This window comes from Setaria italica, chromosome IX (assembly GCF_000263155.2).
Source record: "Setaria italica strain Yugu1 chromosome IX, Setaria_italica_v2.0, whole genome shotgun sequence".
Classification (NCBI taxonomy): Eukaryota; Viridiplantae; Streptophyta; class Magnoliopsida; order Poales; family Poaceae; genus Setaria; species Setaria italica.
This window is the reverse complement of record NC_028458.1, coordinates 57,657,780-57,674,689: the sequence shown is the minus strand read 5'-3', so window position 1 is coordinate 57,674,689 and position 16,910 is coordinate 57,657,780. Positions and strand designations below refer to the sequence as shown.

At 44.5% G+C, this 16,910-nt stretch overlaps 2 protein-coding genes across 2 annotated transcripts; one reads left to right on the top strand and one right to left on the bottom strand.

The window, feature by feature from the left end:
- The first annotated feature begins 36 nt into the window (after positions 1-36).
- Positions 37-1,458, top strand: LOC101782431 (nascent polypeptide-associated complex subunit alpha-like protein 1). Its single transcript, XM_004985874.4, has 3 exons — positions 37-331; positions 534-667; positions 762-1,458. Exons 1-3 carry the CDS (start codon positions 145-147, stop codon positions 1,101-1,103), a joined length of 663 nt encoding a protein of 220 aa, XP_004985931.1. The 5' UTR covers positions 37-144; the 3' UTR covers positions 1,104-1,458.
- LOC101782831 (endoribonuclease Dicer homolog 1) lies at positions 1,420-13,768 on the bottom strand. Its single transcript, XM_004985875.2, has 19 exons — positions 12,232-13,768; positions 12,036-12,149; positions 8,789-8,999; positions 8,241-8,635; positions 7,937-8,159; positions 7,623-7,795; positions 7,410-7,532; positions 6,919-7,079; positions 6,606-6,836; positions 6,372-6,522; positions 6,101-6,280; positions 5,808-5,969; positions 5,636-5,731; positions 4,926-5,548; positions 4,721-4,821; positions 4,062-4,261; positions 2,721-3,632; positions 2,421-2,585; positions 1,420-2,332 (listed from the first exon to the last, which is right to left on the bottom strand). Exons 1-19 carry the CDS (start codon positions 13,243-13,245, stop codon positions 1,766-1,768), a joined length of 5,802 nt encoding a protein of 1,933 aa, XP_004985932.1. The 5' UTR covers positions 13,246-13,768; the 3' UTR covers positions 1,420-1,765.
- Positions 13,769-16,910: the final 3,142 nt, after the last annotated feature.

Sequence of the window (16,910 nt, the reverse complement as noted above, 5' to 3'; positions counted from 1 at the left end):
ATAGATAAGGCCTGCGGCGGCGGCACACTCGGTCTCCGCGCTCGCTCACTCCGCTTCCCCGCCCCTTATCCTGAGGCCGGCGCCGTTCGTTCCCGTGCACCGCCACCGCAAACCCCGTGCTCGATCGGCCGCGGACCAGGCAGGATGGTCAGCGAGCAAGCGCCGGCGGCGGAGGTGGAGAAGAGCGAGGCGGCGGCGCCCGCGGAGGCCGCGCCCAAGGCTGAGCAGCCTGCGGAGGACGAGGCGCCGGTCGTCGAGGACGTCAAGGAGGACGAGGACGATGACGACGAGGATGAAGATGACGACGACGACGACGACGACGCTGGTGAAGGTAACAGAGCTCTCTTCCATCCTGGCCTCTGTTTGATTTTGTCTCCACCGAGTGGAATCTTCTCGTCTTCTGGCACTGACAGCACGCAACAGTGTGAATGTTTCTTAGTTTGAATAGCTAGCTAGTTAGTATATGTGGTGCTTGAATAGATTTAGCACCTGCCAGATTGGGAATATGACCTGCAGTATCTGTGCCCGTGCAGGTGAGCTTGGTGCAGGGGCAACCGAGGGCTCCAAGCAGAGCCGGAGCGAGAAGAAGAGCCGCAAGGCCATGATGAAGCTCGGAATGAAACCCGTCACCGGCGTCAGCAGGATAACCATCAAGAGAGCCAAGAACGTAAGCCAGAACTCGGCAGGAACACAAAATTTTCCTCCTTGATTTCGTCGTGCAATTCCTAGTCTTTATTACCGACAGCCGTTATTCGTTTCAGATACTGTTCGTGGTGTCGAAGCCTGACGTCTTCAAGAGCCCGACGTCGGAGACGTACGTGATATTCGGCGAGGCCAAGATAGAGGACCTGAGCTCGCAGCTGCAAGCCCAGGCCGCGCAGCAGTTCAGGATGCAGGACCTCAGCAAGGTGATGGCCAAGCAGGACGCGGCGGCGGCGGCGGCGGCGGCAGACGAGGAGGAGGAGGTGGACGAGACCGGGATAGAGCCCCGCGACATCGACCTCGTCATGACGCAGGCCAGCGTGCCGAGGGCCAAGGCCGTCAAGGCTCTCAAGGCGCACGACGGCGACATCGTCAGCGCCATCATGGAGCTCACGGCCTGATACCATTTGCCTTCGTTTGCTGGTACTGCTGCTGCTTCGTCGTCAGAAAACACCCGGTGGAGTCAGATGCATCGTGTGTGTCGCCGTTCAATTTTGAGATTTGAATAAGATGTTTTGTTTGTTCACCTTAAGGACGTTGTGATCATGTCAGTTTCCAGATTAGTGTCATCTTCAAGTTGTTAATCGAATTCTAGTATATTTCTAGACGAGTCTAAATGCCATTGCAAAGATGACAGTTTTGATCGTGCATGTTACTACACGGAATGTGAGAACGTGAGATGCTGTAAGCAGTAACTAAGCACTGAATTCATAGAAAGACAACATAGATATCATTATTGTAAATTTATTGGATCAATGCATTGTTCTGTAAACACCTTGTACAATCGACGAATGAGAGGCCAACAATATCCTATACCGACATATCCTTTCTTCTATAGCAATTTGCAACTCCTATTGTGACACCTCAATACCTCACCAGTAAATACCTAACAGTAACCAGCGGCCTCAACAAAATAATCCTCTAATCTCACTCCTCAGCTCCGCTTATTTTTTATTTGTCAGGGCTGAAAAGCACTGAATGGGTATAAGAAGGCTGAAAAGCACTGAATGGTATAAGAATGCTGAATGCCCCCACATCACCACTACCGCCACCAAGAACACAACTATTTTTTGCCGTCAGGCTTGTCACGGTAATTCCTATTCAAAAGCTCAAGGAGAAGAATGGCCGCAGAGTCCTTAGCCTTCTTCACACTCGGCATTGGCTCTCCAATGCACTCGTCAGTCCATCCACGGTCAGATGTATTCACCCTTACCGCATAAACAAATCTTTTGGCATGGGCAGGGCCACCCTCGTTTATGCACCTGTATTGTGGCATTGGCCATTGCCTTCTCAAGCAGATGTCGTTCAGGGTCTGCCTAGTGAACATCTGAGAGCCGTTTTTCTTCTCGCTGTCTTTTTCTGAATCTTTCTTTGCTGCGGTTTCCTTCTCCTTCAAGACAACAAGCGCATTTCTCGCTGCCAATTTTTGTGCCATCTTCTTCTGTGGGTTCTGACCTACACCAATCTGAATACCATCAACAAAAACTTCAACGGTAGCTACATTGGCTGTCCGGGATGCTTTGTATTCTAATCCTTCAGCTTGCTGCTGGCAGCGCTCTTGGAGCTCCCTTACAGGATGCATTGGAAGGGTGTCCGGTGTTACCATTGGATCAAGTAAAGGCTGAAAAACCTGGCATAGCGGTTTAATAAAAAAGAAACTTCAGTATTTTCACATGAGGATGAACAGAGCTTTGTCTCAAGGATACAAAACTAATTACCTTCCAGACTATCGATGTATTATACCCACTATCGAGGAATATTGCCCCAGCAATAGACTCAAAAATGTCTCCAAGGACCTTGGGAGCCTTACAATCCCCAAGCCCAAAAGAATTGAAACCTGGTTTTGAAAGCTCCTCCTGGACATCCTTTACAAACTCTCGAATCTTCAGAGGACAGAGAGAAATAGTCAGCATTGCTTCCAAAACGCGGAAACAATTTCAACATAACAGAACTCCAGTCCAACCATTACATCATATAGACAGGGAAGTTCACTGCTGAACAAATAAAGAGTAGCCTACCTGTGTCTCCAATGCAGACGATCCATGGCGAAGATGTACATGCAGCTTATGCTTAACTGCAATCCTTGCAAAGTTCTCATTATTAACAGCTGCAGCTCTCAAGTCAGTCAAGCGACCAGGAGGTAGGTGGGTATAAGTGAAAAATAAGTGCTTTGTAATGAGATGATCTAACACAGCATCACCAACAAACTCCAAGCGCTGGTAACATGAAACACCAGATGACGGCCTTGATGCATGTGTGATAGCCTCAACAAGTAAGCCTTTACTCTGAAACTTGATACCCAGTGCACCTTCTAATGTGTCAAAATTGATGCTTTTCATTATGCTCTCAGGTATGATATATGGCTTTGAAGGAGGGATCTCCTGAGGATCCAACTCTGCATGAATCCCAATCCATCTCATCAGGTGGTTTGCAGCCATCTTCCCTCCTGCTACATAGTAGACACCAATAAGTGCTTCCACGACATCTGCTAAAGTTTTGCTTGACAGAACACGATAGCAGCTTGAATCTGCCTCAATTTCACCGTCTTCTTGCATGCTATCTGCGTAGTCATCATAAGAATCCTTTAGTAATTCACTACTAGGAGTAGATTCCTCATCAAAGATGGATCGTTCAGAATCTCTTGTTTCTTCATCAAATACAGGTAACACTCCCGGAGCTGCCCATCTTGATGGGGCAAACCGATCTGCTTGGATATAAGATTGGAGGCTTTTATTCAGAGCATAGTGGTACAGGATCATGTTGCTAACCATCTGTTGTCGCATCCTTGTGAGCTGCCCCTCGTGCTTTTGAGGATATTTTAGGAAAAGGAATCTGCTTACAACCCATTTCAAGTATGCATCACCCAGCAGCTCTGCTCTTTCATAGCAGAATGTCTCCTGACATGATGCAGCAGTCAAGGCTTCTAATATCTGCCATGAGCCAGACACAAAAAGAAAGAGCTCTTAATTGATATGGACGATCTCTATTTTATTTGAGAATATAATTTATCTCTTGCTCGATGAATCTAGGTGCATAGAGAACAGGTTTATGCTCTTTTCACATTTTCTTTATAATGCAGGCTACACACTTAAATTTTTCCATGCCTATTGTCATGTCCAAAACTAGCATTAATAGCACATGAATTTTGTCCTGGTTTATTTAGCTATTTTTCTCACTAACAACCATGATCCACCAAGGCTAGGAGCCACAATGAAGGCTTAGAGGTGTGTTGCACACTCACTTGGATGTCAGTAGTCTTAGGATAAATTTTAAGTGTCCCATTTGCGAGTAAATTCTAGTACTAGGGGATACTAGAAAGTCTCCCCTAAAAAATGTTGGCTTGAGGGATGCAGATGTACCTTATTTGCAGGAACCGGATAACCAATTATGTCCTTCAGTTGAATTGCAAGAAGCATGCTCTCCACCCTTCTCATTATTGAGGGTAACCTCTGAGCTCCACGAATGAGTGATCCAGGAAGAGGATGCACAAGGCACAATTCGGGTGGTAAATATACATAGTATGTTTTGTCAAGGTTCTCTGAGAACTCTCCATTGGTAGCTGCAAAACAATAGTTGCATACAATCATTATACATGAATGGTCCCACTTGTAACTGTGTTAAGAACTAAGTTCCTCTGTTCCAAATTATAGTTCACTTTAGCTCTAAGTCAAACTTGTCTAACTTTGACCAGGTTTATAGAAAAATATAATAACATCTACAGTACCAAATAAATGCACCACCAATACATATTTCATGGTGAATTCAATGAACTAACCTGATGCTGTAAATATATTGCTTTTTTCTATAAGCTTGGTCAAACTTAGAGTAGTTTGACTTGGGACAAATATAAAGTGAACTATAATTTGCAACAGGCGGAGTATTTCTTTATTAAGTTGATCCAAGGCTCAATGGGACATCCTGGATGGGACTGATAGACCAAGACTAATAAAGAATAGTAAAATATTAAGACTGAAATAATCTAAATGAAGTCTCATGAAAAAGAAATGCACAGCTTTACCTTCAGAATGCTCAAATCTAGGAGAAAGTAGATTCTTGCAATATGAAACACCACGTGCCCGTATGAGAGGTTGTTTCTTATAAATTAGCTCAACACCATACCTGAGAACAAAAACACGAAGGATCACAATATGCTGCTGTAAAGCTATTTTAACAGAAAGAAAGGCAGTACTCTGCTTGTATTCAGGTTCAAAACGTTATCTTACTTCTGCTTGTAGTAATCAGCGTACGAGCTGTACTCCAGTGGACCCAGGTAGCCCTCTTTCCTGGGGAATGAATTTTCTGCGTTCATGTTGTAGCAAATACTGTCCACGTAGAACCTCTTTCCTGAGTGGGCTGCCGTTACAACCATTCCAGCAAGATCTTTAGCATCCCAACATGAATCTGCCATGAACAACTTGCCTTGGTTTTGATAATCATTATAATGCCCCCTATCACGAGCAGGAAGTAATCCAGATGCTTTGACAACATCAAAATCAGCAATGGCGCCTCTAATACCGTAAGTAGGATGGGCCTTCTGTCCAAAAGCAGTTCCATGACGCAATTTTCCGAACCCATATTCCCTCCTATCTCCGCCAAGAGTCCTTTCATTGGTGCCCAGATAGACATCTGGGCGTGCCCTCTGTAGAGGGTTGTTCCAGGCATCAGAGTTCACAATACTGTTAACTAATGTCCAATCTATCTCTCTCAAAACATCCATACATTTCTCAGCCCCCACAGGAACAAAGAGGTATGCTTTTGCTGGATCCCAAGGTGTTGTTGAGGGATCAACATCCACATCAAGTACAATGCTCATGAGCCTAACATGAAAGCTCTTCAGCAGGACCAGCTGGAATCACAGGAGTAGGTATTAGCTACATTAGCGTAAAATTATGGAAATGAGGGCTGATGCTTCACATTTGCCAAGCAAACCAACCTGACTTTCTGTAATTTCAATTGGCCCACGGAATACGAGAGATGCCTTTGTTATCATCGTCCTAGCAACAAAGAGATCCATCGTCGTCGATAAAACCTAAAAATCAAAACATTACAGACTCTAGAACATTTGTTATATCAAATTGTATAATACCACCAGATAACAAATTTACCTCTGCATCCAGCTCATTGCCAAAAATAAGAGCAAAATTTGAAAGTTGTGTAACAAAGGGGTCCTTTGAAGTCCCAATGTTCACACAGTTCACAGAATACATATATAACTTAATAAACTGGGAGCTTTGGCAACCATCTCTTCCAGATAAAATCCATTCTCCCTGTCATAAACAAAATACAGTGAAATGAGACTGCGAGAAAGTAACTAGAATTATAAACCAATTGCAAAGCACCACTAAGACCAATCCTAAGTTCAAACTCATAGATAATGAGTGAGAAAGCAAATACTCACCCGCAAAATTTCAGCAACCCCTTCAGGATAGAATTCTCTATGGCGTGCTGTTCCAGGGAGTGGATCACCTTCATCATTCTGTTCTGTCTTCTCTCCTTCCCCACTTCCTCTATCAGGTAAAAGCATATCCGTGAAGGCACCCATTTCATGTAGCTTCTTACAAGCAGCTAAACAAACAGCCTGCACAAAAAGAGTAAGACATGGTTCAAACTTATGGACAAAATATAGGTCAAAAACTGAATAATAATTTTTCCAATGGAACTGCCGCTACCTGTTGTGCCAGACGTATTGAACTGCATATAGGGCCTTCAAGCTTCTCAAATGGAGCATTACAAGGGAGTTGAAGCTTGCAAGAATATTCTGCTGAACCCTCTGGTTTCTCATGCTTTTGCATAATAAATTCCGGACGAAGAATTGAGTATCTGAGAGTAGGAAACTCAGGATGAGCCTGCAATTTGAAAAATCATTTGAGCTAGTATACCAACAAATTAGAAGAAGTCTGTACCTGTCACTTGGCAGCTGTGAGCAGTAAAAATGTATGAGTCCAACTGCAGAGTTCAAACTGACAACAGCACCTGTGGATTCAACCTGATACATAGAGTCAGGTGTATCAACAGGGCTTAACATAGAAGTACCATCAAGATGACTGAGATCAGTTCTCTGAATAGCTTCTTTTCTCAATGCCTCCTCACTACTCCGAGCATGTTTCAAGAACGCTTCATGCGACAAATTTCCCCTAGCACAATCAATTTATAAGTTCGTGGACTTAAACAGAGCATATTTTAATTGTACCAAAAAATTAGGTGACACACAAGTACCTTTCAAGCATCAATATGTAGTCAGATCCAGGCTTTCTAGCACGACCCCGAGACTGTATGTAAGCCAAAACAGTCTTTGCAAGGTCAAACCGAATGACAACATTGCACTGTCGAATATCAAGTCCTTCCTCTGCAACACTAGTTGCAACTAGCAGCGTAACCTGAAAACCGATGACAGTGATTTTGATAATTGGTCAAGTATGAAAGTACAAGCTGCACAGATTAGCTCTAATAGATGCCCCTAAAATAGAGCTGCATAACATGCATAGCACACAGTTAAACCTACTTAATATTAAAACTATAATAGATAGGTACTTAGAAAGAAAAATACAAATGTAAAATTATGTTATGAGTAGAAACATACATGGAAATCATGAAATTTAAAAATCTAGTCACACATTATCACAGATAGTTAAGCCATGCTAGCATAGATAGCACTGAATGTACAAAAGATGGGTGCATCCCATTGAAAATTATGAATAGAAACATACACGACCATCACGAAATTTTTCAATTGTATCCTGCATTTGGCCTGACCGCATCTCTTGGTTGTTGTTATGGCCTATCAAGCTTGCACACCGTATAAAGCCTAATGATGGAAGCTCGGCAAAAACCTATGATGTCAAGAAAGGGAAACAAATCAGAGAATTCATAAATGGTTCAGAAGTAATTGATCTTGGAATGTGGAAGAGCATAGTCTTCACCTTAGGGAGGACTAATGCTGTAACCACTCGCTCTACAAATATGATAGCACGGAAATCCTCAGTTTGCTGATACTTGAGAAGTATTTTAATCAAAGCCTGCACCCTAGGAGTAACTTTCCCATCAGCCACAGCAGCACCAATAACTTCATCTACATGTTCACCTACAGAAACAGCTGGTGGAAAATAACAGCGTTAAAAGTGAAACTGGGGCATCAGTACAATAAAGGATAAAAAGAATAAACAAAATAGGTGCTAATGATAGAATGAAGAAATAATGAAAAATCATAAGGAAAAGGTTAAAAAGAAAAAGATACCATGACTGTCAGGTAGCTCCCCCTCCTCAAGGTCATTTGGCTTGTGGTTTTCAGCATTATGCATTTCAACATCATTATTCTCACTTTTCATTGCAGCCCCTTCAGTCAACTGGCAGTGCAACAAATCAACAACCTTTTTCAAATATGACTCTTGGAACTTGACATCAACCTGATAGTTTGCCCTTTCATCATTCTGTAGTGCTGTTAAGAATGACTGTGCAACCTGAAATTGTGCAGAAATAGCAGTTAGAAACACATGGCAGTTAGCAATACACTAGTTCACTGTTAAATGTGAAGCCAGTACCTTGTAAGCACACCATTGTCCTAGTTCACCCAGAGCATAATTTATAGCTCTCAACTTCTGAATTAAATTAGCCGCACCATCACTTTCTGTACGCTCAGAAACACCATAGACAAGGCGCAGTTCATCTCTGGAGCCTGCATCCCTAGCTCCCATGAACTGCCATTTAGTTCTCTTAGAACTAGAAAGTGCAGCTTCTTCAACTGTGGCCTCCATTTGTTTGATCTGTTCATGGAAAGACAAAAGAGTGGCTGCTTTGTCATAGTGGATAATGACTTCCGATGGCATGGGAACATGTTTCTCAAGCTCTTTCCGGTCTTTGATCGTAGATACTATGCAATCCAGTTTACTCTCAAGATTTCGTATCTTGATAGCACAATCTTCTTGGCTAGTCACTCCTATCCAAATATTAGTATTAAGAAGCATCAGAAAAAAAAACATACATATAACAGAAGGCAAAGCCGTATTTAAACTAAACATGAGTCAGGAAATGCTAAAGAAAATTGTACATGGAGTAGCAAGGATACACTGAGGGGACAGCAAAGCCATACCCTTTAAGTTAACAGGTGAAGCAGTCATGCCAAACACAACTGGCCTCTTGTCCTTTGGAGTGGTGTGATAAAATTCTGACATGACTAGAGAATATGGGTGCTTTTTCACTGCATGATGGCACTCATCTAAAATCAGAAGATGTATGGCATCCATTTTAATAATACTGTGCCTAAGGATGTTCAACAAAATTTGAGCTGTCATAACAAGTACCTGCATGAGTCATGGATAAGTAACAGAAATAACATTGATAGAAACGATAGCATGAAAAGGATAAACATGTGATTTATGTGCAGTACAATACAAGTGCCACATCTTATATCATATAAAGTGGAAGCCATGGGTGAGATGAACGCGCGTTAATTTTGAAGGCTACAAATCAGGATCCCTTAAGTAGGCTATAAATCCACTACTTAGTTGCAAGACAAAAAGCTCTCTTATACTTGCAAGTTTAGTCTAATTTTATTCTAAGAATTTTTTTGTCACTTACCAGCTCCAACAAGCCAAGAGATTTCAACTTGTGCATATAAACCATGTTAAAACAAGCTAATGCAAGAAAGAAAAACATAATTAATAAGGATACAAATCAGTTAAACGTATTGCATTCCAGGACCATGAGAATTCCTGTTAGATACAAAAAAGAAACAATGTACCTCTCGACATGGAAGAGGTTCCATCAAAACGTTCTTAATAAAAAAAAGAATAAAATTCAACTCTAAATTTTTTTATTTTAATTGTTAGTGTATTTTTCTTAGACACGCAGGAGAGTTGTGTATCGTTATATTAAGAAGAAAAGGGTTTAGAGCCTGTACAACACCACTCTCTCACCAAACAAAAAGCTTGCACAGACTCGCCTTCTGATACATACAAAACCCGACCTCAACCAGAACCATAGCCATCAAGCACAAAGGGGTACCTTTCTAATTGTTAGTCTTACGGAGAGAATCCTCTTGCTGTGGAAAAAACTGCCGGCTCCTCACTGTTCTAATGGAGATGGAGGAGGACATGACCAGCTCCCTTGCAGCCGGCAGTCCTGTAGAGGGTCATGGCTAAGGCAGGGAAGATGCACATGGGAGGGGGAGACAGGGGTGGCGGCTTGCCCACACCCAAGGGATAGAGATCGGGAGTGCGAGTTTTCTAAATCTTTCATCGTTTTACAGGTACTCCTATATATTTATAGATAGTTAATATGATTACCAAGACTAATATGTTGGATCCAGTCTAATTACATCTACAACCTTCCTAATTTAAACAAAGAAGCTAAGATAGAAGGCAGCAACACTTTATCTCTCCCGTTTAACATTATTAAGTACAAACTAAGCCCTCCCTAAAATAAGGTATAAATTAAGTCTCTACATAAAACCACATCACCAATACATTAGTCACCTTTAGATATGTAAATAACATATCTCTATTATAGATTTGCTAATTCTGACTGAATTGCCTGCAAATTAAGTGTAAATGATTCTAAGTCTAAGCAAACACAACAACAAAGCCAAAGTCCCAAGCAAGTTGGGGTAGGTTAGAGATGAAAACCAATATGAGCCACCAACAGGAAGGAAAAGAAAAAAGGGGAAAAACCTTATATAAAAATACAAAACATCAATAATAGTAATATTATTAGGAGATAAAGGTTTATTCATGGTTAAGCACATGGATTTCCATGCGCTTCTATCCCAGGACAATTCTCTCGGTATACTCCACCCTTTGAAGTCCTTTTTTCCTGCCTCCTCCCATGTCAGGTTTGGTCTCTAAGCAAACACAACATTCAAAAAAATATCTTAATAACAATGTTATTACATGAGATGGATTTTTTTCCTGTAACAGCTGGAATTTCCCCCCTAGTAACAGCTTTACTATAGGTTTTTGTTTTTAAAGTCCTTAAGAAAGAATCATTCGTTATTCTTTTATGCATGACTACACCTATGAATGGAATAGTTTAGAAATCATAAATACACAAGTCAATTTGATTAAAGTTATGTATGCCTAAAACATATTTTCTAGAAAATTGAACAAGCACACCTTGCTTCAGGGGACATAGGTCTGAAGCCTCTTTGGTGTGGATCCTTATTTTCCGCCACTCTTCTAATCAATAAATTTCAAAAGAATTTCGATTTCTTTTCTAAAAAGAAAAATTGTTTTACTTAAAACATTTTTCTTTAGTTATGCAAAAATAAGTGATTTAAAAAACAACTCCTTTCTCACATTTCCAAATTATTGCAAATATCAATAAATTGAGCGTTTGGATTCTTGGAGTCATCGTGTCATTTTCTCTTAGTCAGCTCCATCTAATATTACCTACAGCTACAAGCTCTCGTACTACGAAGCAAAGCAGTTGAAAATTATCTCTGTAGTAACTAGTATAATTATATCAATACAACCCAAATGATTATCACAGAGCACCTGCCTTGCATCTTAAGGGAAAATACAGACAAAAAAAACTGAAAATAGCAGGTAGGATTGCAGCCACCACATTGAATCAGTGAACGCAGACTATTAAGACAGGAAAAGAGAAACTCTAGTTTATGTCTATATCAATATCTGCTGAACTAGAGAACGAGCTGTAGCTCAGTTGGTGGCGTTTGCTGGTGAGCACGCTTCTCACCAGCGTTCAAACCCTAGCTTCCCAGCAGGTGCTCTCACCGGGCTGAGTCTCCAAATAAAATCTGTAGCCTCTCTCGCATGAAGCCACAATTGGGATGTGATGTGCCCATCGTATACGAGACCTTGAACGGTTCCGGTGATCTCTTCAAGGATGCAGTTTTATAATACTAAGTGCAGTTGGTAGGTCTGAGGGTGTACGTACGGTGTGAGTGGGTGTGCGTGTGTGTTTGCATATGTTCAGATGCTAAAGGTTGAGAGGCGTAAAAAAATATATCTGCTGAACTAGTAAAAAAAATATTCCTGTTAGGTGACAAGTGCACTATTTTACTCAAATATATAAACTAATTGTTCTGAGGAAATATACTGTAGTAATGGCAACTGCATATAGAAGGAAAGGAAACTACATCTGGAGCAAGACATCTAGAGCAAGATATTATTATTACAACTCAAATAATCTGCAAAGAAACAGTTAGACTTCATTCAGGTGTCTTGGCTATCAACCAGTTAAATGGACAAGTTAGTGAGCATTAGTCTCCTAAGTCAAAGCGCAGTGGGCTATGCACAGGTTTGGTAAGAACTTAGCCATGAGACATTTTTACATAACAACAGTTTGGAAATAAAAGAGCAACAACACCAAGAATTTACCTGTTTTGACTCAAACTCTCGCTGCCACTTTCTAGAATCCCAGAAATCCTGCCCCATCTCCCCACAGTAGTGCCCAACACGATAGCCAGTCCTCTCGCGTATCACTTCAGCTTGCTGCAATTCCACCAAGAAAATATGAATTGCAACCACAAAACTTGCGACAAGAACTTCTAAAGGCTCACTCTTTTATCAATACCTGATACACAAGAGGCACTTTAGGCACCAAGAAAACAGCAAGCATCTTTTTGTTCTCCTTGAGCATTTTGTCACAAATACTTTTAATGAGTAGCACAGCTATGAGAGTTTTCCCGGCACCAGTCTCAAGGAAGGCAATTGTGTTCCTGCTCTTTGCTTGCTCAAGCACCTCGAGCTGGTACTGCCTCGCCTGCTCCTCGGTGACAGGCTTTTCCTTCTGCGCGGCTACTGTCCGATCCACCTCCACCTTACTCTCCACAGGGTTTCCATCTTGAGTCCTGGCACGCTTTCCTTGGCGGTCCACTTCAGCCTCCCACATGCCATGGCGGAACACCATCTTGCCGCCACGGTCACGCTCCCAGAAACCCCGGGCCTCGCGTCGGTGGTGATCATGGGCGTAGTGACCGTGGTCACGGTCGCGTTTACGCGGCCTCTCGTACTCCCGCCGTCCACGCCGGTCCTCCCAACCACGAGAGGGAGGAGGCGGCATCGGACGCCGCCGACAGTCGTGCCGTGATTCCCCGGTACCACCTGCAGTGAGACGCTGGCGCTTGCCGTCCCTCCACTCCCCACCGCCACCGCGGCCATTGGCCACGGCGACCGGGGACTCCCTCCTGGGCTCCTTCCTCGCCTCCACAGCGTGGTTCCTCTGCGCCGCGTCCACCACCGCCACTGCATTGTGGGCCACGGCCTTAGCCACCTCCTGCAACTGCGGCTGCAGCTGCGGCGGAGCAACGGGCGCGGGCGCGGGCGCAGGCGCAGGAGGCGGCGGCGGCGGTGCCAGCGTGGGGGCGCTCTCGGCGTTGATGCTCTCGAGTATCCGATCGATCTCGGCGACGAAGCCGTCGTCGGCGCCGCAGTCCATCGCCGGTATGAGGCCCGGGTCGAAGTCGGCGGACGCGGCGAAGTCGATGCCGCACAGCAGCGACGCGCCGTCCTCGCAGGCGTCGTACCAGTACGACGCCGCCGCGTGCTCGCCGCCGCCGGCGTCACCGCCTCCTCCTCCTCCCGCCATCACGCCGCGAAACAGCTGCACCAACAGCAGTCACAGCGATAGTTACAGACCACACAACTCCTCCAGTAATCAACCAGCAGCAGGAGAACAGAGAACAATCGGAATAAGAATCTCAGAGGAAGGGGGGCGAAGACGAATGTCGCTACTACTTGTGGGCGTCGCGGCGGCGGGTGGACCGGGAGAGAGAGAGTGGAAGAGAAAGAGGCGGTGATAAACCGTACGAATCACGCAAACGCGCGGCGATGCGCAGCGCAGGGGGGGTGGAAGGGGAATGGAGTGGAAAGGGGGTGGGGGATGGCGATGCTGGGTTCCGATTCCGATATGGGGGTGGGGGATGGCGATGCTGGGTTCCGATTCATTCGACGGTGTATCAACGCTACTCTTTCTCTTCTCTCTCTCTCTCTCTAGCTCTGATCCTCTCTCTCTCTCTCTCCCTTCACGTCCCTCGTGTGCTCTCCCAGCTCTGATTGAGGGAGGGAGGCGCCCCCAGCCGAGAGAGACTCGACGAAACAGGGGGAAGAGGGGGGCGAGGAAGAGGAGGGCGGAGGCAGCACACGGGAACCCGATTAATGGACCCTCCCACCCTCCCCTGGGAGCAGTGGCTCTCCCACTGACGTGCGGGCCAGGGGTGCAGGCCAGGGTGTGGCGCGGTGGACCGGGCCTAGGGCCTAGGGCCCGTCTCGTCGTGCACGGGGCGGGGCGCATGGGCGGGGCCTGCCGCGCCTAGTGGGGCGCGTGCGGTACGGGTCCAACTGCCCTTGGACTGGGGCGTTTGTTACCTGTCGTGCGGGAATGACCTGCCGTGCCGGGCCCAGCCGCAGCGGCCGCGGGTCCATGAGGGGTGGCGTGTGCCGCGAGTGCCGAGGCTGGACAGGACACTGGTGTGAAGGACTCCTCTGTCCTCTCTGTGTGCGGGCGTGTCAGAGCGGCTCTTCGCCCATGGCTCATGGGTCATGGCCAGGGCTTCGGCCGCAACGCCGGAGTGGGCGGCTTCGTACGGCGGGCACGGCGTCAGTGCCCGTCCGTACCCGCGGCGAGGCGGTTGCTTGAGATGCATACTCTGCGGGGAAAAAAAAAGAATGCAACTCGGAGTCGAACACCGTTCGATCAAATTTATATAAAAAAATATTAATATTCACGTCTCTGCGTAGATTTAGTATGAAAATATATTACATAATTAATTTATTGATATTTATTTTATACCATAAATATTAATACTATTTTATATAAATTTGATCAAATTTAAAATTAGTTGACTTCTCGGGACATTTTTTTCAGGATGGAGGGAATAATTAGCTTAGGAACCGTGCTCCGCATAGAATATTCCTAAGGCAAAATTTGCTATAGGACAAAGTAATGTCTGGCAAAATTTGCTATAGGACAAAGTAACGTCTATTTGTTGACGGACACAGTTCAAAACACGTTATGCTGGGCACACACTCTCATTTTATGACAATTTGAAATATCACTTTTGCTCATGACTCTAATGGTCAGATCCTCCTTCCTCCCTCAGTCCCTCCCCTCCAATTATTTCTCCTTCTTTTTTTTCCACTCCACGATCCAAGTGTGATCTTGGATCTTGACCACCTGTGGACCTCCTAGTGTGGCACACTTCGCTGCGTCGGCCGCTAAGCTTGATGGGTCGGAGCTTGCCACACTGAACGTGGAGCTTGCTGCGGGCGGACGTAGGGCCCTTAAAATCGAGCTCCTTCTCGAGCGGACCTGGTGCTGATGTGTCGCAGCAGGAAGAAGAGGTGGAACGGCTTGAAGATGCAGCGGCAGCTACTTTGCTGGGTGAAGGAGGAGAGGATAGAGCAGGAACATGGTTCGTCTAAATTTCCCGAGCAGGACAGCTAGAAGACGTGGATCTCTTTGCCGGAAACCAAGGTCGATACTTCTAGAGGAATGAAGGAAGAAGAAAGAGGAGAAGCGGAGGGAGGTGGGAAGAAGAAAGGGCCTGGCGGTCTGGCCGATGGGTCAAAAAGAATATTTCGCTCAATTTCTCTCCCCTACTCAATCCAGAAGCACTATTTTCATCATCATATGTCTTTCAGCAAAATTAATACACAACTAGAGTGTCACCAAACATATTACGTGATGTCTTCCGACAAACCAACATTACCTTTTATGTCTCCTGTCGCAAATTTTTTCCATGTCTAATTACTCATTTGAGATCCGAAACTTGATAAGTAGGTGCAAATGGTCACCTGGAACAAGCACAAACAAAAGAAAAATACCATGCTGGCCGCTGATCTATAGGTAAATGAAACAGATTCGATGAACTTTACATAGCCATGATCTTTGATTGTCCATTCGAGCTACAAATAAAATATCATTTTTTTTACTTTAGCCCGATCTAAAACATACTTCTTCTTCATGTTATTTTATATCACCTCCAAAAATAACTGACTTTCACAAAATATATTATTCTAAGACCCTCCATCTATGTGTTATAATGCATGATATGACTTGACACGGTCTTCCAAACAACATTTTGACCATTCATTTATCTTATATTATATTGTTTATTGCAATAAACTTATAACCATTGTAGAGTATATTTGATTACGAATTCAACTATATAAACTTTAAATTATAAAAATAAAAAATTAATAGTCAAATTATTAGTCAAAGATTATAAAGTTTGAACCATGATATACGTGTGCGCCTTTTAAATAAAAACGGCGGGAGTATTATAGAATAATTTCTATCTAAAAATAAAAACAAAACTTGAAACCGAACCTTGCTCAGCTCAATTAACACGACTCTGCGTGTTACCATAACCCAGCTGTCAGCTGGGCACCCTCGGGCCCACCAGAAGACTTGTATGGACCCGATCAGGAGAATGTACCTGAAACATGCTCGGACATGAAGACTACTCTGCACGACGTGTCGGCTTCATGGACCCCCCGAAGACTAGTCGGGTCCAAAGGAAACTACTCTACGAGTTAGAGTAGGACTCTGTAATGTACTCGACTAGGACTCCTGCCATGTAACCCTGCTCCCCCGACTATATAAGGGCGACAGGGACCCCCTCCAAACAACAAGCGCAACTCGACACAAGTTCAATACAACCAACACACAGGACGTAGGGTATTACGCGATCTAGCGGCCCGAACCTGTCTAAATCGTGTTCCTTGCGTCACCATCGGCTCCTTGATTCTCGACGACACCCACCGCACAAAAGACCACCTTGGGTACTCCCTAGGCGGGTTGCCGGTCTAAAACACCGACAGCTAGCGTGCCAGGTAGGGGGTGTCGCCGAGTTTCTCCGCGCGAGATCGATGGCACCAGTAGTCATCAAGCCAGTGTTCGCTTTCGAAGCGGATGCAACTTTCGTCTTCGACTCCTGGCTCTGCATCGCCGATGGCGCTGGATCTTTTCAACGCTACATCATCAACAATTAGGAGAAGAAGTGTCCTGATGAAAACTCTGATCGTCAAGAAGCAGAGGATTTCGTCGGGAAAATCAAAAAATTCAACATCAATGACATCGAGTTCGACTACACCTCGAACTCAACCTCGACTCGGACTAGCAAACGTCGACTGGCGTCTAAGTCATCACGCAAACCGACTCCAACCCGAAGTTGGTTCCCAATCAAACTCCGCAACGCAGCCAGAGTCTGCCAAGAACTCCTTAAATAAGTCCAACCCGAATTCGAGTCA

Excerpts from the sequence above, each read along its gene's own strand:
- LOC101782431 (XM_004985874.4), top strand. The coding sequence starts at position 145 with ATGGTCAGCGAGCAAGCGCCGGCGGCGGAGGTGGAGAAGAGCGAGGCG. Across the intron at positions 332-533 it reads CGACGACGACGCTGGTGAAG|GTGAGCTTGGTGCAGGGGCA; the intron begins GTAACAGAGCTC and ends GTGCCCGTGCAG. Across the intron at positions 668-761 it reads CCATCAAGAGAGCCAAGAAC|ATACTGTTCGTGGTGTCGAA; the intron begins GTAAGCCAGAAC and ends TATTCGTTTCAG.
- LOC101782831 (XM_004985875.2), bottom strand. The coding sequence starts at position 13,245 with ATGGCGGGAGGAGGAGGAGGCGGTGACGCCGGCGGCGGCGAGCACGCG. Across the intron at positions 7,796-7,936 it reads GGAGCTACCTGACAGTCATG|CTGTTTCTGTAGGTGAACAT; the intron begins GTATCTTTTTCT and ends ATTTTCCACCAG. Across the intron at positions 6,281-6,371 it reads CAATACGTCTGGCACAACAG|GCTGTTTGTTTAGCTGCTTG; the intron begins GTAGCGGCAGTT and ends CTTTTTGTGCAG.